The sequence below is a fragment of the Stomoxys calcitrans genome, chromosome 5 (genome assembly GCF_963082655.1).
Source record: "Stomoxys calcitrans chromosome 5, idStoCalc2.1, whole genome shotgun sequence".
NCBI classification, from domain to species: domain Eukaryota; kingdom Metazoa; phylum Arthropoda; class Insecta; order Diptera; family Muscidae; genus Stomoxys; species Stomoxys calcitrans.
This window is the reverse complement of record NC_081556.1, coordinates 145,674,952-145,697,502: the sequence shown is the minus strand read 5'-3', so window position 1 is coordinate 145,697,502 and position 22,551 is coordinate 145,674,952. Positions and strand designations below refer to the sequence as shown.

Below are 22,551 nucleotides of genomic sequence, written 5' to 3'. Positions count from 1 at the left end.
TCGCCCAACCTCTACTGTATGATCTTTTCTGCAATACAGCCTGGATTACGTAAAAGAACTAAATATTCTTCTCAACTGTCTTTTTTTTCAGAAGTATCATACCAGACCCTATTTTACATGCAGATGGGATTTAATTTTTTGTTTGGCGTCTCAGGGGCCACTCTCAGAATCATTCACTGCAGGTAACATACTCGACGTCTACTGACGGCTCAAATTACCAACCGCTTCGTGAGTCTTAGTTACCCGAGCTCTTAGAGCTCAGTTTCTAAGATTGATATGAATTTTCCTCGAATAACTCAAAATGCCTAAACCTCGTTAGACTTTTCTGCAGCTTCGCAAATTGCAAATTTTGCCCATGAACATTCCACTAAGGAACAGGGGAAAACTTCTCACATGTCAATGAGTGCAGTCCGATTCAAGTTTAAGCTCAATGATAAGGGGCCTCCTTTTTATAGCCGAGTCCGAACGCCATGCCGCAGTGCGACAACTTTCTGGAGAGAAGTTTTACATGGCATAGTACCCCAAAAATGTTGCCAGCATTAGAAGAAGAAAACCACCGCTGAAAATTTTTTCTGATGGTCTCGTCAGGATTCGAACCCAGGCGTTCAGCGTCATAGGCGGACATGCTAACGACGGCGCTTTTTTTCTGCAGCTTTAATCTATGATTTTTCTGGTCTTTGCTTGATCAAAAATTCTCCATTTTAATTAAAAATACCAACCGCGCCGTGAGTCTTAGTTACCCGAGCTCTTAGAGCTCATTGCCTAAAGTTGATATGAATTTTCCACGAATAACTTAAAATGCCTATACCTCCTTAGACTTGTCTGCAGCTTTAATATGTGATTTTCGAGCCTTACATGATCAAAAATTCTCCAGTTCAAATGAAAATACCATCCGCGCCGTGAGTCTTAGTTACCGGAGCTCTTAAATTTCAGTGTCTAAGATTGAAATGATTTTTTCTCGAATAACTTAAAATGCTCATACCTCCTTAGACTTTTCTGCAGCTTTAATCTATGATTTTTCTGGTCTTTGCTTGATCAAAAATTCTCCATTTTAATTAAAAATGCCAACCGCATCGTGAATTGTAGTTACCCGAGCTTTTAGAGCTCAGTGTCTAAGGTTAATATGAATTTTCCTCGAATAACTTAAAATGCCTGTACCTCCTTAGACTTTTCTGCAGTTTTAATATATGATTTTTCGAGCCTTACTTGATAAAAAATTCTCCAGTTCAATTAAAAATACAAACCGCTTCGTGAGTCTTAGTTACCGGAGCTCTTAGAGATTAGTGTCTAAGTTTGATATAAATTTTCTTCGAATAACTTAAAATGCCTATATCTCCTTAGACTTTTCTGCAGCTTCAAAATATCATTTTTCGGGTATTATTTTTAATCAAAAATTCTCCATTTCAATTAAAAATATTTCATACTTAAAAAAAATTAATATCCATTTATATATGACTTCTGCTTCTCTTTTACGTACTTACAATATTTCGTAGAGGCATACAAACAAGAGGTGAATAAATTCAAACATATGTATATTCAAAATTTCTTTCAAGTTTTGCTATATATCTAAGAAACTTTTTGAAGACTGGTCCTGCTTAGCTATGGCTACTTTTTATATCAATGTTTACTTTTCTAAATTTCCATTTGCTCTTGATATGACCATACTAACCTCGTTTTAGTTCCCATCACATCTGGAGTAGCACGTAGCGTTATATATTGCACAGGCAGACAGACTTACGTGGGCTACTACTACGGCATGCGTTGATGTCTTGTTTCACATCCATTTATCCATTATTGTTACGAGTAAAAACTTCATGTACATATGTGTCTCCTGCATGTTGCCAAGAAGTGGAATGTCTGGCCTGTTAATTGGATAAAATTTTTGTTCAGGACTTCCAAAATAGTTGACGCTACATATGTTGTAGTTGTCGTGTAACCAGGAATGTGCGAATTACTCACAAACACACATAGTTTAAGGATATTCACTTTCTAGTGCACAACTCCTTGGACAAATCTTGTTGCCTTGCTCCAAGACATAAACATTAAGAAATATGTAAATAAATTATCTCAGTTGGGTGTGGAAAGGGAGCTATTTCACCATGCAACGTTTAAATTGCACACATATGTATATTTGAGATGATAAATGTTTAGACGATTGTGTGTGCTTGAGAAATGTTTTACCAGAAAAGGAAGGAATACTCGTATATATAGAATTTAACTATCAAGGGGGTTTTTTTTTGCAGAGAAAGAAATTTGAATGTTTTTAGTAATCTTAAATGTTTAATGTTATGTCCAAGACAAGCTGTTACTAAAATGTTTCTAGATGACCATTCTGTAAATGCAATGCTCAAATGTAAACTATTAGTTAATATCTTGCATTTTAGAGCAAAAAGGAAGTATTGGTATACTCTATGGTGGGGGGTGTAAAAATCGACTGAAAGAAACTAAAAATGCCTACATATATAACAACATTAACTACAAAATAAAGAAAAATATTGATAATTACAGGAATTTTCAATGTCTTTAAATCGTCGAACCTTCTTTAAGCTGAATTTAAATACCACGCGCAGCACTTATGCGTACTTTAACATTCTAATGGTTGAGTTACGTACCATGTGGCTTTTGCTGCGCACGAATTACTAAAAGTCAGCTTATGTATGTCATTTCCAAAGTTGATTTAAACGGCAATTGGCAATGATGTTGTTTAATACGATTGTAGTAAAAGAATTTCTCTAATTAACGCACTGCAAAACAATTTTTAAACAATAAACATATTCAAATCATATGTTTTGCGCCCTAAAACGCGTTCAAAGTTGAGAGTTGGTTAACTTATTCCGTCAGATGCGGAAATGCACGCGTAAGTACGCATAAGTGCTGCGCGACGTATGTAACTCTACCTTTAATTATAACCTTGCCATAATATGATCGCATGTTTAGAGTGAAGACCTTTATTTGTTCGGAGAATGGCTTTCTTGTGGCAGATAGATCGATATGGCTTAATTGACTTAGAAAGTCATGTGTAAGCATTCAAGGGCTACTTAAAGTGCAATACGTCTGGTATTGGTATGAGTTCAAGAACTTTTAAATAAATAACACCACGAATGCATAGTTCAAACGATATATACAATACAATAACTAAGAATACTTATTTATATTATTTTGTTCTTTGTTACTACATACTAATATGTATTAGAATCTTATATCGATTTTCAATATTCATACACAAACAGCCACTTAGATGCACATTTATTGGATAATTTTACTGTTTTACCCTACCCAGAACCTCCTTCATTGCCATACAAAATATGACAAAGGTTGCTGTGGCAGCCATATGCCGTTGTTGTCCATAACACCACACAGCCATTGGACACAAATCATTAAAAAGGGAAATTAATTTGACCATTTAAAAGAGAGGGCAACTAACACTTTATGTTGGGAATGCTGAGGCACAACACATCTGTTTTGCGAGTATATGCACAAAAACAATTATGTGTGGAATTAAAAACACCATAATGGAACAATTATCTAATTTTTTCTTTACCCCATGTACCCCCGTATGTTTTGTTGTTTGAAAATTAATTTACATATTTGAGTAATTGGTTGTTAAGTACCAGGAGGGCGATTTTAAGACATTTGAACCATGCTCGTGTCTTCATATCTAGCTGAAGGGTCCTAGTGTTTTGATAGTACCAAAATTTTATTAAGTTCAGTTTTAAGACATTTCAACCATGTGCGTGTATTCATATCTAGCTGATCATGTTATCTTAAGACTTAAAATCGACTTTATATTTGGCTTGTTCCAAATATGAAGAAAGTCAATTTGCCCACAAACATTCCATTAAGCAAGCAAGGTGAGCTTCGCTCATGTTACAAAGTGTTATAAGTTAATGTTTGTGGTCAATGATAAGTTTGAAATCGAGTCCGAACTTAGAAACGATAGCCCTTCTTATAAAAAGTTTACGTGCCTGAAGTCCTTTCAATAAGTCGATGAGACGATAATCAGTGTTGAATAATCTTGCCTCGATTGGAACCCATTCGTTCAGCTTCATAAGCACAGATGTTTACCTAGCCTCTCGGCAGTCCTCAATGTGAAGATGGACTTTTAATACACATTTAACTTAAAATGACTGTAACTCCTTAAAAAGTGAGGATAATTTCTTAAAAAACATATTTCATAAAAAAACTTAAAATGATAGAAACTCCTTAAAAATTCTTTTCCAAGAAAATAATGGAAACCCCCATAAAGGTATTACGATTCATGAAGGTCGCCTGTGCAGAAAACACTGCCTGTTTTGTGGAAAATTTTTACTCCTAACACTTTAAGAACTACATCCTTATCTGGTTCGAACAGTTAAGAACAACGTTCTAACCACATCCATAAAACAATCATCAAAGAAATCGCACTATAAGAGTTGTTGTAGATGGGTTCTCATCGGATGAATACAGATTGACCGCAGGAGTACAACAGGGCTCTGTCTTTCTCTCTTTTTCTTTTTCTTATTTTTATGGACTTCGAATCTGACCTACTCGTTCGCGGATGACAGCAACCTTCGTCATAGATTTTCCTCCGACCATAGGCCGAGTCTTTGAGACATTTAGGACAGGAGGCAGATTATGGAGGTAACACCCTGCCAGGAATTGCTGGCCATTTCTGAGTGGGGTTGAATGAGTGGATTTTAATGCACGCAAGACGTAGTGCTATTTGTTGTCCCACAAACGATTCACTGACACTTTACAATCGTCAATATCTATCGACAGAGAAGATATCAACAGTCAGAGACTCTTGATGCTCTGGTGATGCCTGAAGATTCAATGTGAAGTCCGCTGGTCAAAACATGTGTTCGATGTGTCGAAGGAAGTGTTTAAGTGCTTGGGTTTTCTTAAGCGGTGTATGAAATATTTCACTCCCTCTGATCGTCTTAATATCTACACTATGTACATCAGGCCGAAAATGGAATGTAACTCGCATATATGTATGAGGCGAACCTTCAAAATCATTCCTGGAGCTGCTTGACCGTCTCCAGAGGCGGGTGTTGGTGTTAATTGGAGATGGTAGGGTATTCAACCCTATTGTTTGCCTTGAACATCGTCGTAATGTGAGTTGTTCTATCGATTCTTGCACGGTGTGTGGAAAGAAGGGCGCAGGGCATGGCGAAAAGGGCTTATTTAATCGGTTCTCCTATGTGCTAGCAACATAAAAGCTTAGCTACGGATCCAAACTGAATAGGGATGTGAACCTTCCTTCCTTCTAAGTGGCTGGAATACGAATCAACTGTACAGAAAGGCCTTTCCATGTCCACGGGACTGAACATTTATCAAGAGAATAATTTTTGCAAGGAGGACGAATAGTGGCAATGATCTTGGATAGGAAACTGAACTGAAAGCTCCACAACCAAGAGAGTTCTTAGAAGGCTTACAGATGTTGGGCACCATGCAGGATAGAAATGGAACCTGTCTCTGAAGATAGCCCACTTGCGTTATTAGATTAATCCTAACTTACGACTCGGTTGTGTGGTTTACGGTGATTGATAGGAAGTCCAACATGAGGACATTACAAAAAGGACAGACAATTTTTTAATGCTGGCTCAGAAGATAGCCCACTGGTGTAATTAGATTAATCCTAACTTACTTCTCGGTTGTGTGGTTTACGGTGATTGATAGGAAGTCCAACATGAGGACATTACAATAAGTAGAGACAATTTTTTGAATGCTATGAGGAACACGCCTATTACATCGCTGAACAGAATGTTGAATGTCCGATCCATAGAGGCAGGCACTGCTGCTATGAGACTGAAGGCAACAAGAGAGTGGATAGGAGATAAGAATGGGTCATACCATCGCTGAGTAATCGAGGCGATGATAGGAAAGTTCTTTAGATTGGAAGAGGTTTCAGCTCGGATACCTGAGACAGCACTTGAGGTTGAGTGCGATACACATTTGAGAGAATTGGTTTGACACAATTCTGCACGCAAAAAAAAAAAAATAAAACGTTTGGCAAATTTTTTGTGAAAACAAAATACTTTTATCACAATGTTTTGCTTTTATTGTAACGTTTCGCGTCATCATATCAAATGTTAGCCAATGACGTAGTATAATTGAACGTAACTAACTCTATTTATTGTAAACCCTTTAGCAACTTCGTCGACGGTAAAAGCACTTTCCTTTTGATGTAAAACAAAAAACTTTTTAATTGCAAAAGTGCTCCGATAGCCGATTATTCGTGTACCGGACCAATAATTAATGTCTTGTGTCTCTCCTACTGCAGAGAAAGGGTGAGTATTTGAGCGTATAGACCAGAGATTGGCAAAAATACTCTCTCTATATCACACATTACTTTGAATGTGCACAAGAAAATAAACCCAAGCATACCCGAAGGCTTGTAAATAATTTCAATTGTGTGCTCATTACTGGCATAGACACATTTTCACACACAACATGTTTTCCCTTTTCGTTTTGACTGAGTAAAGAACAGTCAGTAAGCTCGGAAAAGTGCGGATGGTAAACTCGGAAAGTTTCAATTTCAAAGTTTCGGTACAAAAATGCTGGTATGTCCAAAGACAAAAATCATGTATATGCCTTAGAAAACACATCAAGTACTTCCAAGGTACATACATTGTTTTGTAACATTTAAGAGATAAAAAATATGCATCACAAAGAAGGTATTTAAATGTGCGAAAACAGTAAATATAAATTTGTTTGTTTTATTTATTTTTAAGGCACATACATTGTTTAGTAACATTTACACGATAAAGATATGCATCACAAAGTGGGTATTTAAATGTGCGAAAACAACAACTACAAAATTTTTTTGTTTTATTTATTTATGGATCAGAGTATAAAAACAGAATGGAATGTGCGAAAATGGAAGGATTTTAATATAATTGTGTATCATGGCATCGAAATAAATCCATATACACTCTGAAAGAGTTTGAATTACCAACGGAGATCTGAATTGAGCTTGACATCCTTTTTAATGTACGCAACCAATTTTAAACGAAAATTTAGTTGAAACCACAAATAACATGTTCTATATATATTAGGAATTAAAGGTATTTGTCAGGGTAAAAAAAACTTTATATTTTGTTGGGGTTACGATTCATTACTTAGAGAGCATACACTGATTACTAGTTCAAGTGTAAAATTCACACCCTTTTTCTCTGCCTAACCTAATCTGGTCAAATATTCCGAAAAGTTTATTTCGACCCTTAATAAACCTTTTGCACCTCAAACCATATTTCCTAGTGGCTTCTTAGGGGTCACGGACTTAAAAGGGTCCGAATATTCCAAATTAAGGATAAAAGGCCCAGAGTTAACCACTTCAAATCTTACAGATATATATACATACACCAAATAAATCGCATCAAATAACTTAAAATGCTTGTATCTTCTTCAAAGAATAACAAAGTTCTATGAAATTTTATTTGCTATCAGTTGATATTTTTTTTAAACATTTAAAAAAAATCAGTCATTGCATTACTTGAAAATCATCCCACATTGTTTGCAATATTTTCTGCTGTAACGCCTTTTTTCTTCGATTTTAAATATAAATATTGAAAATGTTTGCTTTGCATTTGTCAACTTTTAATTTTAAATTGTTTTATCATTTTATTCTTTCCTACTATCCTTTGCTATTTGCACAACCCCTATCTAGTATACATGCATCTTTGGCGGGGGTATGTATGTCAGTTCAGTCAATTGGCTGATTTCCAACGAAAATGACTACATCTAATATACTACATAGGTACACAGCTTTTATTTACATCGTCATACATATATATTTAAAACTGTGCATATATACAATTTATTTATTTATTTTTATATTATGGGTACATATACATAATAAAACATTTCAAATTCCAGATTTTCGAGTCTTCTTTGCTTTGCAACACCAGCAGCCCTCATGGCAGCAATTCAAGCTACGCCACCCACTCACATCCCTGGAGCTATGCGCTTTGTTAGTTCTTCCCATTGCAGTTTTTTCCTTTCCCAAAGACTTGACTGTCTTTTTATTATTGTTTGTTTGATTCTCTCTGTTTTTGCATTTCATTACAGCAGCCATTTGGGCCATTTCACCAAGTCCAGCCATGTTGATTATAACAGCAAGTTGATTATAACAGCTAAAACTGCAACCAATTGCGGTGTGTATTCGTTACTTAGTTCTGGTTTTAGTCCGTTTTTGATACATTCCTTTGTGTGCCGCTTTGGTATTGTCACGCGGAAAATACCATTGAGGAATTGACCATATTTTCTTGGGAGAGTGATTTTGTCGAATGTTTTTGGGGTAGTGAATCACTTTGCTCTTTTTAACGAGGGGCAATGAGAGTAAAAAGAGAGAGTGTGTGTAAATAACTGTTTTTGTTATTTATGCTATAGAGTTGCCACCTACTTTGCCCTATTTGGGAATAATAAACTGAAAACACTCATAACCAGGAAAATGTTTGATGCGATAAGTACACAACATTGTGGCAATTTTATTTTCTTTTCAGTCATAAGGCATAAAACTTATGTAAAGATGGAATATACATACATACGTTCATATTTTGGTGGCGAAAGCTACTATAAATCTGGCAACCCACCTTACATTCATAAGAAAAACACACCAGAGACAATGTTCTCTGTTCACCTCCCAGACAGTTGAGACATAGTGGTAAATAAGATTAATCATCTTCCCCTAATTAACATACATATATTGTATATGTGTATCCAAATTGTTGATCAAAACACAAGTGTTTTTCAAAAGTACTAATGGGGAAAATCCAACTTGAACGTTTTATGGCACATTGTCAGACGTGCCATGAAAATAAAACAACAATCACAACGTCATTTATTATTTTCAAAGTATAAGAAATTGCAAAGCAATCGAGCGGCAACAAATTTTGTAAAAAAAAAATACTGAGTGAAATGGTCTTGGAAAAAAAAATTAAGGAATTCTGATAATACTCCCCGACGGGGAATTGAACCCCGGTCTCCCGCGTGACAGGCGGGGATACTGACCACTATACTATCGAGGATGTTGAGGTCGACAGAGCCAATTATTTATTTTAAACTACAAGCATTGAGTTCTTTCATGCAACAATTCCAGTTCTTAAAGCTGACATGTGTATTAGAAAACGCTTCCGTTAACCCATTGTAAACTGCTGGCAATAAGAAGTGGTGGTTGACATTTTATAATTTGTGCAACAATAATTTTTGAGAGAAAATTTCTATGAAATCAAATTTTAACAAAACTTTGAAAAAAAGCATACATATATGAGAAACAAATTATGAATTTCAAGAGAAATTTTATCATTAACAACAACATAGGATATACTAATCTCATCATACTGTTTGTAATGTCTTGAAATATTGAACTACGATCCCATTAAGCCTTAACATTCAATTTCCGTCCGGCCGTCTTTCAAAATTATGATAACGTTCAAACAAATGAAGCTGTCCACTTTAAATTTACATAGATACTTTCTGTTCATTTTGGGTAAGGTCGGATTCGAATCCCCCCAAGGCACTATGGCATACACTTCAGCCAATAATCGGCTTGTTGTGCGCTGACTTCGACTGTGCTTGGAGTGTTTGAGAGAAAGATTCTTAACAAAATATATGGACCAGTGTATTGGTGGTGAGTATTGGAACTGTAAGACGACGTTATCATAGTTAAACGTATCAAAATACAACGGTTGCGTTGGTTGGCCATTTTATCCGAATAAATGAAGAAGCTCCAGCGAAGAAGTTTTTTGATGGCGTACACTGTGGTAAACGCAAACCGGGACGACCAAAAGCCCGATGGATAGACCAAGTGGTGAAAGACATCTCGCAACTTCGTGTCAGAAATTGTAGAAGAAGCGCAGAAGATCGAGTCGCTTGGAACGCTATTTTAAGCTCCAGCGAAGAAGTCTTTTTGAAGGCGAACACTGTGCTACACTCAAACCGGGAAGACCAAATGCCCTATGGATAGACCAAGTGGTGAAAGACGCTTTGAAAGAAAGAAGTGCAGAAGGTCGAGGTGCTTAAAACTCTATTATAAGTTCGGCCAAGTGGGCAAATGTTCTGCCATAGCCAATTAAAGAAAAGTAATCGCGAAAAAAAATACATTCGACGTACTCGCGTCAACACCACACCATCATACTCATTCCGTGATCGGCAGGATTTGCGCATACAGGACCGTATAATAGTAAGACAGTCGGAAACCCATATCGGTCCTCTATGTAGACTTGCACACCCACTTTGCTCTCTAGCTTTGATCCATCCGCATAGCATAAAAGACTAGATTACAATACTGGAGTTACGTTAATCCAAAACCGTTCCGCAGTGTCTCGTACTCAACCTCTAGTGTCGTCTCATATATCCCATGCGAAACCTCTTGCAATCAATTCGGGTTTCCAATAGTCACCCCGATTATACCGCTGGAATTAAACCTGCTCCTACCAACTCTCCCATCGCCTTAAGTCTCATAGCTGTAGCGGCTGCCTCGTACTTAATCTGTATTTCGGATATCCAGAATATGGATTGGATAACTAGAATAGTGCCAAGTGCCTAGTAGCCGTGGTTCTCATCAACTCACCTAATCCAAATAACAAGTTCTTCAACCCGTAGTAATGTTCTCATATTGCATTGTCTCTCCATTGCCATTTACTTAGACGTTAGTTTGTATGAGTCTAATCACACTCCCGTATAGCCAGTGAACTATCTTCGGATGGGCCCCTTTTCGAGCCTACGGTCCGTCTAGATAATGTTCAACATCTTTGAACCTTCTCAGTATGTTCATGGATGTGACACTTCCAGTTTAAATTCCCATCTAATGTCACTCAAGTATTTGCCCTTGTTGGATATCGCCTTCGACTTCCTCGAAATCAGGCAGAATAGAATGAAATCTGACCTATTGACGTAGGCCTTTGGGGATTCGACAAAACTAGCCCATAGAATCCCTAATTTTATCCTTGCAGCTAGTGGACTTTCCTCCAATTCAGGCCGCATTGTGGGCCTACAATCCGTCAACATAAAACCAAACATTTGTGAGCCTTCTCATTATGCTCCTGGATGTGACCCTTTTTTCATTTATTTATTATAAGTGACGCTTCAGCTCTTAAGTGGCTTAATGTTCAATTTCCATCCAAGAACACTCCCTGACCATGTTGGATATCGCCTTTCTTGAAATCAACCAGATCTCAGACGTATCGCTGTGCATTGACCATTCTATTTTAGACAATTCTCTTATAAAGTCCTTATTTTTATCCGATTCGGTTAAAATTTTGTATTTAAAATGCGCAAATGACCTTCAACGTCCACACCAAATGTCACCCGGATAGGTTCATAAGTAAATATTGAATTCCTGAGCCTTTAAAAGCTTAAATTTTCATCCAATTTGACTCAAATTTGGTACCTGCTGTACAAATTTGCTTTCCGGTACTCACACCAAATCCCATCGTGATAGGTGCATGAATAAATACAGGCCCTACATAGACCGATACCCGGATTTTAAGTTTATGTTTTGCCAATTTGGTTGAAGTTGTTGTGCAAATGAGACCACCTTTAATTGTTTCGCCATGCTGTCCAACTAACTTTTGGGTCGTTTTATTTACCCGTCACTAGCTTTTGGATAAATTAAACGCTCTTACCGCTAAATACTTTATACTTTAACGTTGGCAGCACTGACACCATATCTGAAATAATTGAATATAAACAGACAGACAAACAGACAAAAGAAGTCATTTTATTTTAAAAAAATGTTTCTCGGAGTTCATAAATGTGATTTTATTAAAATCCTAAGCAATTTGATCACTTCAGAACGTTTAATAAGTGAATAAATATGTTGCGTTCTTTCTCTTTAGTTTTGTCATTCAAATTGAATGATGACACCATATCTTTTAATAAACATTTTTGTTCATACAAACTAAAGGCTCTATTACACGGTATCACACGTCGTATGATACAAACGCTTCTAACATAAGGAAATCACTTTTCAAAATAGCACATTTAATTTTTCGATAGGAATAGAACATGCTATTCCTTCTAACAAAAACATTTCGCTTGCATGCTAAAATCAGCTGATTTAATAATAGAAGAAATGTTGGCATGAGACGAGTCTCTAATTCTGTGTCACTCAAATTATACATTTAGTTTTATTTTATCATGCTGTCAATTCAAATAAATCCCCGTTACGGTCTGCAAAGGGTTAATGTTGTCAATAAAAAAAAACACACCATGCCGGCATTTCGTTTGCCGCTTGTCTTCCAGCAGTTATTTACTAAAATTCTGACAGTAAAGATGGTTTCACAAACCACGGCTCCCCCGGCGGATGAACGTAACATTGAAATAAAAGCACGAGTTGGTTCAGACGAGGAATTTACCAAGCGCGTGGAAATTGCCAAGACACTTACCAAATCCAATGGAGAGGTTATAGTTCAACGTGATGTCTTCTTCAATTCACAAAGTGGTCGCTTAAAATTGCGTTATCTACAGCCACCGGCCAGGTCACAATTGGTCTACTATGATCGTCCCGATGTGGCCGGTCCCAAACTTTCGAAATTCAACAAAATCGAAGTGGATGAACCCGAGGTATTGGAGAAAATTCTAACACAGAGTAATGGTGCCAAAGGCATTGTGGCCAAAACTCGTTATTTATTCATGTACGAACGTACGCGCATACATTTGGATAAAGTTGAGCAGCTGGGCAACTTTATGGAATTTGAAGTGTGTTTGCTGCCCGAACAAACCATAGAAGAGGGACAGGCAGTGGCTGATAAGCTGATGAAAGAGTTTGGAATACAAGAGGCAGATTTAATGACGGGAGCTTATTTTGATGAAATTAAATCATAATTGTAAAAGGTGAAAAAGTGATGCGGGGTAAGATGATGTGATGTGTACACAACAAACCAATACAAGAATAAATGTTTAACTTGTGGTGAAAAAACGGAATGTTCTTTCTGGTGGTGAGTTTTGCTTAAAAGGTTGGTGTAATTGTTACGTTGTGGTGTTGCAATTTTGCGTGTTGCCTAAATTGGTTTTTAAGCCCACGTCGGTCAGAGTCCTCGATAGTATAGTGGTTAGTATCCCCGCCTGTCACGCGGGAGACCGGGGTTCAATTCCCCGTCGGGGAGAAAATTCTTTTATTTCTTTTTTGGAATTTGTTATTAGAAATAATTTTCTATAATTTTGCCAGATTTCTTTGGATCATTTCTGCACATTTTATTATGGTTATGACCGAAAATCTGCACATACTCGTAAGGGAATTTATTTTTTTTGTCGTATTTTTTCGCATTTTCGGAGCATTAGCTTTAGTTTTGTCAGAATCTCTGCACATTCTCGGACTTGGTCAATTTTTTGTATACCGATTGGGCTTGTACCGAAATTCTGCCCATAATCGTAAATAATTTGTTGTTTCGCAATTTTTCGCATTTCCGAGCATTAGCTGAGAGTTTTTTCAAAATCCTTGCACATTTTCGTATTAGCTTATTTTTGGTTTGTATACCGGTTTTGTTTGTTTTTGTTTTGCAACGGTTTGCACGTGGCAAATTTTGTGTTTACCGGTTTTGTTTGCCTTTTTTAGTCGATAGAAGCATTCGAGCAGTAAAGTTGGAAGTAAAAATAAAACTAAAGTGTAAAATAAAAAGAAGTTAATAAAATAGTGAGGTAGGTACTAAAAATAATTAAATTATTTTTCATTCGGTATTTCTTCGAATGTTTTTTTCAGATCACAGTTAATTTTTCGGGCAAAATTCTGACAAAAGTCCAGAAAATTTTCAGATTTTCCGATGGAACGTCCAAAACTGTTTGGAATTTCGGATAAAACATCAGAAAATGTTCCCATTCCCTGGTCAATTTCGAATGTTCCTTTAGAGTTTTGTCGGGCATTGTCACGAAAATCTAACAAAACTCGGTAATATCTGAGCAATTTCGAAAATTCACTCAGAATTTCCTTAGAGTTTTCTTACGAATTCTTTAAGAATTCGTTACGCAACTCTGATGCTAATTCCGAACTTCCCCTGACAAAACTTTCAGAGCTTGTGTAAGCCGCCCATACAACTTTCGTTACGATTTCGCAAAAAATTTGAAATCAGAATCGGAAACTTATGCAGAGATTCTGTCCGAATTCGAAACGAAAAATTGGTCACTGGGATGTGAGCAAATATGTCAAACAAACGAGAAATAATCACAAAATGCTGAACCTCTTCCAAATATACATTAAGTTGTTCACTAGTTTAGTTGGTCTTGCCTTGGGAAATTCCCCCATCAAATTTTCATAAATGAGACGATTGTCATTGTATACCAACGTGGACATATTTCAATTACATAATTTTTATATTTATGATAACAATTTCTGTACTTGTATGAAACAAAGTTTCATTCATCTTCATATTTATAAATTTTTATTCACTAAGAATTTCTTAATATTTATGAACGAAAGTTTATGAAATCCGATCATTGCATTTATGAAGGAAAATTCTCTCTGTGTACAAGAATATGAGAGAAAATTTGAGTATTTGAGAAATAAGAATGAAATGAGCTTAAGTTTAGTTGTTGGCGCGCATCCATTAGTGCTCTTCGTGAGCAATTGAGATGCAAGAAAATCCATTGGTCTGAATTTTGGCTGGTATCCCTTATCCCCCTGGCCTGATGGGCTATCCTGCACTTACCTGTAATAACCAATCCAGAAATAAACACTTCCTCAAATTGCTTGTATTTAAGTGATTTTAATTAAATCCAAATATTTATTTTTTCCAATGTTTTGTGAAAATAGAAATTTTTTTAAAACTTTAAATACATATAAATGATATTTAATTATTAACATGTGCAACAGTAAAAATTTTGAATTTTGACAAAAAAAAAAACAATAGCAGAGAACTTTTCAAGAGAAATCTTAAAGATAACCACAAAATTTACTAATAATAAATCAATGAGAGAATAGGAGAATGTTGGAGATTTTAAAACTTTCATTTCCATGGTTTTCTTTGGATTTTCTTTAAAGACAGTGAAGTTGTTTTTTAAAGCTATATACATATATAAAAGAAAATAAAAAATGGGTACATATTTTTGTTTTGTTTTTTAGTTCTAAGGTTTTTTGTTGGTTTGACTTGCGATTTTACTTTTCTTGATAGCTAGCTACCATACCTTATGCCCTCCGAAAATAATCGATGTGACAGAACCACCAAAGGACCTTGCAGATCTAGTATAGGCTTAATAGATAGATGGTGCCTTTTTTGTTCATTAATGTGTATATATGTTTGTAGTCTTTATTTTAAGGAATAAAAATCCATCGATTATTTTTAAGGGAGACGTAAGGAATGGCTAGCTGCTGTATGGGGTGTTAAGTCTTTCAAAATCCCATTACAAACAGTTTGAAGTTCACTTAACACCATAAGATTTTTTAGACAGATCAGCTTAGTATCTGCGTAGGCGTAACTTGACCAGAGATACCCAAAGATAAATAACCTAACATGGCCGAAGACATTTTTTTCGACTAAGAGGCTCTGAACATTTGAATGGAATTCTTAGAAAGAGAGAGAGGGAGTGTTTACACTTACAGCTTATTCGTTGGTTGTTTTTGAAGGTGTTGCCATACTCCAATGTTTTGACATTTGGGCTTGGCAACATCCTTCAAAAGCAAAAACCTTCAATTAACCTATAAGTGTTAAACGAAATTATAAGAATTTTTAATTAATTTTGGTAAATTATTATATTTTAATGTTAAACCTTGACCTTGGTTAGAAGATAAATGCGCAGCTGCTTTTAATATTTTTTTAAAAAAAGTTTAATTAATCTGTAGATATTTTTTTAAGAGACTTAACAATTGATTAATAACTAGGGTTTGAAAGAGAGGGGGCATTTACACTTACAGATTTATCTTTGGTAGCTTTTCAAGGTGTTGTCAAACTTAAATGTTATGACATTTGAGTTTGTCAACTTCTTCAAAAAAAACCCTCAATTGATCTGCAAGTGTAAAGCGAAATTATTTCAATTTTAAGCTAATTTATGTAATTTTTGATCACGAGAAGAACAAGCAGCTTGGAATATTGTTCAAAAAAATATTGTGAAAATTATATTGTTAAATAAATGTATAAATTGATCTATGCTAGAAGGAAATTAATAAAATTGATCTTGGGCTTAAAGGCAAATAAAATTTCAAATTAGTTTTTTTTTTCAATTTCTTTAAAAAATAAAAAAAATAATTTTTACTTTTTTTACTCTCTATTGATTTGGTATTAATGTTTTTACGCTCTTTGTCATCGAATTTAACATGCCTATTAGTTTAACCTAATGGGTATTTCTTGGAAGTTGATCCTGGTTAATGTATGACTTATGTAGTCGTTGTTTTTTTTCCTTTTTTGTTTAAAGTGCAAACTTATGATGCTAAAGTAATAGCAAAAAAAGGACGTGGCGTTTTAAATTTTGAAAAATGTTAATACATTCGTAAGGTTTTTTTTTTTATAAAAAATGGACTTGTTATGCTTTTTCTTAATTTGTTTTTTAACTCTTTTTTTTTAACAGTGAGCTTATGGGATTTGATTAGCAGTGTAAACGGGGTTATAGATTCATCAGAATCAGTTATTTTTCTACAATGAAATCAGCTGTGTTTGACTTATCAACTAAGCGAAAGCTATTTGTTTGAGTGACACTGTCTTACTGAGTTTAGCTGTTGAATTCACTTAACCGAATAGTTCAAAATGTGTTTTTTTTCTCATGAGAATAACTATTGTTTTTTATTATTATTATTATGGAAAATTTTTGTGTCGTTTTTATGTTTTTGAATTTGGCAGAAATGTTACTTCAAATATATACTAAAGTGTAAAGACCCCTTAGGCTTGTAGGGCTTTAATAACTCTGTGATAGGTGAGTAGCAGCTATTTTATAAGTAATTTTAAAACTTATTTACGTTATACAAATTTAATCACTTCAAATTTATTTCAAAAATTCAAAAAATAAAGAAATGGTTTTACCTTTTACACCTTTTTCCTCTCCCCCACATGTTTTTGCTGACGTTTTCGGCATTCCTCCGCTGTATGACCTCGATAGTTGCAGAAACTGCAACGTTTAGGTTTTGTCTTCTCCATATTGATTTGTTCAATGTCCCGGCCTTTTTGAAAAAGGTCCTGGAAGCTATGAATTTCATCGCGTCTCATATGCTGACGATATTTAAAGTTTAACAGCCCATACATCATGTCGATTTGTATTTCCTCACTGTGACGTCCTTCGGGTAGTTGGGCAAATAAAGCTCTTTTTCTTATGATGAACATATGCATGGAGGTCTTCTCATCTTGTGCCTCCTGAAAGATTTCTACGTACAACTGATGTGGCGGCTTCTTGGGAGCAAAATGTTCCTGAATAAGTTCCAAACAGTTGGACCAGGTGTTCACCTCCTTGTGCACTCCCTGCCACCATATGGCGGCCAAACCGGTGAATAGCAAGGATATGCCTTTTAAGGCATCCTCATCGTCGATTTGTTGTAACAACTTGTATGTTTGAATGCCATTGATGAATTCCTCTACAGCTTCCGAATGTTGTTGGCCTGAAAATCTCACCTTACACCCGGCCATGGTATTTTTTTGTGCCTGTGATTGCGAGTCAATGGTGTCTTGAAGTTGAGCTATTAAATCGAGCAGGAATTTTTTTTCGTCATGCATGCTGTTGTCAACCTTATCTTCTGATGTTAGGGATTTGTCAACTTGATGTTTGTTCGCCATTTCCTTTAGTAAGACAAAAGCCTTGGTTCTATTGTTGCAGGCGTTATCTTCTGTTGTAGAATTTTTGTTTTCTGCCATTTCTCTCACAAACTGAAAAATATCCTTTATAGCCTGTGCCAATTTCGGTTATGTTTAAGACTTGAAATATTAAAAATTTCCAAAGTTTTTCGCTTGATAGCCGCCCCAGACGCGGTTTGTTGCACTTTCCATTGTATGGTCGTTCTAAGACTGAGGCGTTGTTGAAAATGTTGCCATTATTTATACGAATACGAAAAATGCCTGAAAAAATTAACTTTTTTTTGTTATTTTTATAAATGAAATTTGAGTATTGAAACCAAATGAGATGTATTCATCGGAATTTATTATCTAAAGGGTTATTAAATAAGGACATTTAATAGAAACCCTACATGACAAACTAAAATGTTTTTTTTTTTAAGATTTTCTCCTATATGAAGATATAAAATAAGGCATGGAGATCATAACGGAAGTTCACACAACAGGTTTTTAAAATAGGTAACTTTAATTGTTGATATTTGTAGTAGGGGAGAGAACTCTCCTTACCAGCATTGCAAAAATGGGCCATTCAAGACAATTTTTGCTTGCACTCAATTTTGGGGCGGTTGCCAATGGTGGGCCGCCCCACCCCTAAAACCTGCCATGTGAATATAGACTAATCATGCAAATATGGGATTTAACTCATTACGGCCCGCTACTCGATTTTTTCATGATCTTTGGAATACTACCTCTTATTGACCCCATTAAGAAAAATTTTAAAAAAATCTTTGAGTTATCTTAATTGGTTTCCAAGATATGGCATGGGTAGTTTTCTACCCCTTGGGCCGTACACTAGCCGAACCGGGCCCGCTCCGCCGCACCTTCTTTAACTCTCTAATATCTTTTTAGGGTGGGGACACTTCGCCCTGAATGCGGATATCGAATTCGTGCCATTGTAGCCTATGACGCTGAGCGCGTTCGAATCCTGGCGAGAACATCGGATAAAGCGGTGTTTATCCCCTCTTAATGTTGGCGACATTTGCGAGGTACAATGCCATGCATGGTCATTTAAAAAATTTTCCCCAAAGAGGTGTCGCACTGCGGGACGCCGTTCGGACTCGGTTATAAAAAAGGTCCCTTATCATTGAGTTTAAACTTGAATCGGAAAGCACTCATTGATGTGTGAGAATTTGCCCCTTTTGGTTCCCGGTGGTAATGTTCTTCCTTAGGGTAATGTTCTCATTAGGGGAGGGATGGCACCTAGGACATTTCGACTCAAATATGGATATCAAATTCGTGCTGCACTTTCAAATCCCTTTAATTTGACGTATCTTTAGGAGGAAAAGCGCCACCTAGACTTGAACGAAAATTTTAATGTCATATTCGTAATCTACTCTCTAATACTTTTCATTTGAGTCCCATATAGCCATAGTCGGCTAATATGCGCGTATGGGAGTATTTGGCGGTGAGCGACCTTCCATTACTTAGACCTAATGTTTTATGCAATATTTGTAATCTACTGCTTAATACTTTTCATTTGAGTCCCATATTGACATGAAATTCGAATATATCTGATTAGAGGAGTTTTGGGGTTGGGGTGGGGGCCCTGGGTACTTGGGCCCAAATTTTAATACCATATTCGTTTTCTGTTCTCCAATATCTTTCATTTTATACCCATATTGTGCCCATCGGACCACTTTCGGATATGGGTGGCGTTTTTGGGGTAAAGGGGAGGGTCCTCCTCCACCCGATATCTAAAAATTATATAGACAATGTTTCCTTCTAGACAAACGTACACAATCTATGAAAATTTTAAGAAAATCGGTTCAGCTAAGTATCATATAGTCGTAATGGGTCTAATGACGTTTTTGAGGGGTGGCGTGACCCCCTACACTTCGATTTGATTTTGTATGCCAGATTCGAAATCTACTTCCGAATGCCTATCATTTGAGCCCTTTTTTGATCAAATAGTCGTAATGGGTCTAATCACATAGTCATAATGGGTCTAATCAGTGGTGTTTTTGGGGGGTGGCGTGACCCCTTATACTTTGATCTGATTTTGTATGCCAGGGAGTAGATTAGTATTCGAAATCTACTCCCGAATACCTTTCATTCGAGCCCCATATCGAAATGACCGTCTAATATGTCTATTTAGGGGAGTTTCGGGGTTGAAACGGCCCGATGGGTACTAATACTCAAATTTTAATAACATATTCATATTCTAATCTCCAATACCTTTCATTTGATACCTATATTGTTCCGATCGGTCTTTTTTTGATTTTGGGTTGTGTTTTTGTCCATAAGGGGGAGGGTCCGTCCCCCTTCCAATACCGAAAAATTATATACCCTATGTTTCTTTCCTGACCAACCTATGCAATATGCGAAAATTTCGAGAAAACCGATTCTGCCGTTTTTCAGTCTAACAAACCGAGTCCCACATATCCGTGATTGGCTAATGTGGCCATTTTGGGCGTGTACTTCGATCTGAATTTGTATGCCAGATTCGAAATCTACCCCCGAATTATTTTCATTGAAGCACCATATTGATATTAACGTCCAATATGTCTGTTTTGGGGAGTTTTGGTGTTGGGGCGGCCCGATGGATACATAGACTCAAATTTAAAATTTTGATACCTATATTGTCTCGATCGGTCCTCTCTTGATTTTGGGTTGTGTTTTTGGCATAAGGAGGATGGTCCGTCTAATACCTTTCATTTGATACCTGTATTGTCCCGATCGGTCCTCTTATGATTTTGGGTTGTGTTTTTGGCATAAGGGGGAGGGTCCGTCCCCCTTCTAATACCGAAAAATTATATAGCCTACGTTTCTTTCCAGACCAACCTACATAATATGCGAAAATTTCGAGAAAATCGGTTCTGCCGTTTTTCAGTCTATACGGAATAAATAAACCGAGTCCCATATATTCGTAATTGGCTAATGTGCTCATTTTGGGCGTTTTTGTGGGGGTGGGGTGACCCTCTATATTTCGGTATGAATTTGTATGCCAGATTTGTAATCTTCTCTTTTCATTTGGGTATCAAATGAAAAGTATGCGGGATTGTCCTCATCGGTCCACTTTTGATTTTGGGTGGTGTTTTTTGGGGTAACGGTGGAGGCTCCGCCCATTTCCTATTTCTACTTACTGACCATATTCGTAATCTACTCCCGAATACCTTTCATTTGCGTTCCATATTGTCATTATCGTCCAATAAACCTATTTTATGGGGTTTTGGGGTCGGGGGGCCCTCCAGTTACTTGGTTCCAATTTTTAATATGAAATTCGTAGTCTACTCCTGAATACCTTTCATTTGAATCCCATATTGTCCCGATCGGTTTACTTTTATTTTGGGGTCGTACTTTTAGGGTAAGGGGAGGGTCCGCTCCCCCTATCGATGTCAATAAATTATATAGCCTACTGCTCCTTCCGGATCATTCGCCACAATCTGTGAAAATAAATTAATTTTTATATATATAGATTACTTAAGTTTTTGTTTCTTCAAAGTGGAGTCGAGCTTAATGACCATGAGATTTATGTTAAGCGAAAAGATTTGATTATTGAAGTTACTGAAAAGAAATTGCCTTATCAACAGATCCTTGGTCGTAGTCTTAGTAGCCTTTGGTAAACGTTCCGTTTTGAAAGGTGGCTAGACTTCCTTGTTCACTACCATCGTTTTGCTCATATCACTCGGTTGTTGAGGCTCCCGGCTATGCAGTTAATAATTGTGATACTTAAGCAACATCCTATGCAATTAGCATATGTGACTGTTGAGAAACCACAGAGAACAACACCTCCGTTCAACTGTAGGTTAATGTCTCATTCATGAAACTTTCTATCCAAATCTATTTTTAACATTATTCTCTATTATTTGACAATTAAAGTGATTGCCAATGCCCATGCGTGCAATTCAATCCATTGCAACAACCATAGCTGTCATTTTTCGACTTCCCATCCACTGCTGAGGATCATATAATGCTAAATACTGCATACTCTCGCTTACGTCTTTAATCTGTCCACCAACTAAATATCGTTCATTGAGTGCATACTATAGCCACACAAGCCACACATACTATAGCAAAAACGTTCATAACAGAATCTCTTTTTTATTTTCACCTTTATGTTTCAGAAAACAATAAGTGACACTCACCCACCTACTTTAAACGACCTGTACTGTAGTTATAGAATGTTTTTGTTGTTGTTGTGTTGGCTCGCAAAACAAATACAAAGAACGAAACAAATGCAAATGCCTCGCACGCAAAGCACATCACAAACCCTACAACACCCTCCCCTAAAAATTGATACTCTTTCTCTCACACCATCAGCTTCTCTTACTCTCACCACTAATATACTCTCACCTAGCTATGGCTTTGCATTCACGCCCATAACGAATGCGTTAGAAAAAAAAACAACAACAATTTGATGTGTTTATGTTCCTTCTTCTTGTATTGTAAATTAATTCCACATGGCTTTTCTTTAAGGGAAATTAATTTTCATATATATTAGTCGCTTCTCTGGAAAAATATCTTTCGATTGATGGGAATTTTATGAAAATCCATTCTGCCGTTTGGCCGTAATATGTACCACAAAATCGCCTTTATAAGACCTGAGATTTTCTCTCACATTTAGATCGATTATTCATTTCATTGTCTTGTGGCATTATTTTTCTTGAGGATAAAGACCACTCGGATTTATCTCTATGTCCTCGACATGTACAATAGAACCCTGGCTTGGAGAGCGTCGTGGCGCAGAGGTTAGAAGGGTTCGAAATCCTAGCAAGAACATCAAAAAATTGGCTACATTTGCAAAGTATGTAAAGTCAAATAGAGATGTCACCCTCCAGTACGCCTTTCGGGCTCGGCTATAAAAAGAAGCTCCATTATCATTGAG

The 22,551-nt window shown here is 36.4% G+C and overlaps 2 protein-coding genes and 1 non-coding gene across 3 annotated transcripts; 2 read left to right on the top strand and 1 right to left on the bottom strand.

The window, feature by feature from the left end:
* Positions 1–12,207: 12,207 nt before the first annotated feature.
* On the top strand, positions 12,208–12,904 carry LOC106082645 (uncharacterized). Its single transcript, XM_013245272.2, has one exon. It carries the CDS (start codon positions 12,259–12,261, stop codon positions 12,808–12,810), a length of 552 nt encoding a protein of 183 aa, XP_013100726.2. The 5' UTR covers positions 12,208–12,258; the 3' UTR covers positions 12,811–12,904.
* Positions 12,905–13,019: 115 nt separating this feature from the next.
* Trnad-guc (transfer RNA aspartic acid (anticodon GUC)) lies at positions 13,020–13,091 on the top strand. Its single transcript has one exon. It is a non-coding gene; the product is annotated as a tRNA-Asp (tRNA).
* Positions 13,092–16,931: 3,840 nt separating this feature from the next.
* LOC106082661 (activity-regulated cytoskeleton associated protein 2-like) lies at positions 16,932–17,750 on the bottom strand. The gene has a single exon (XM_059369966.1). It carries the CDS (start codon positions 17,748–17,750, stop codon positions 16,932–16,934), a length of 819 nt encoding a protein of 272 aa, XP_059225949.1.
* Positions 17,751–22,551: the final 4,801 nt, after the last annotated feature.

Coding starts and splice junctions, on each gene's coding strand:
- LOC106082645 (XM_013245272.2), top strand. CDS start 12,259: ATGGTTTCACAAACCACGGCTCCCCCGGCGGATGAACGTAACATTGAA.
- LOC106082661 (XM_059369966.1), bottom strand. CDS start 17,750: ATGGCAGAAAACAAAAATTCTACAACAGAAGATAACGCCTGCAACAAT.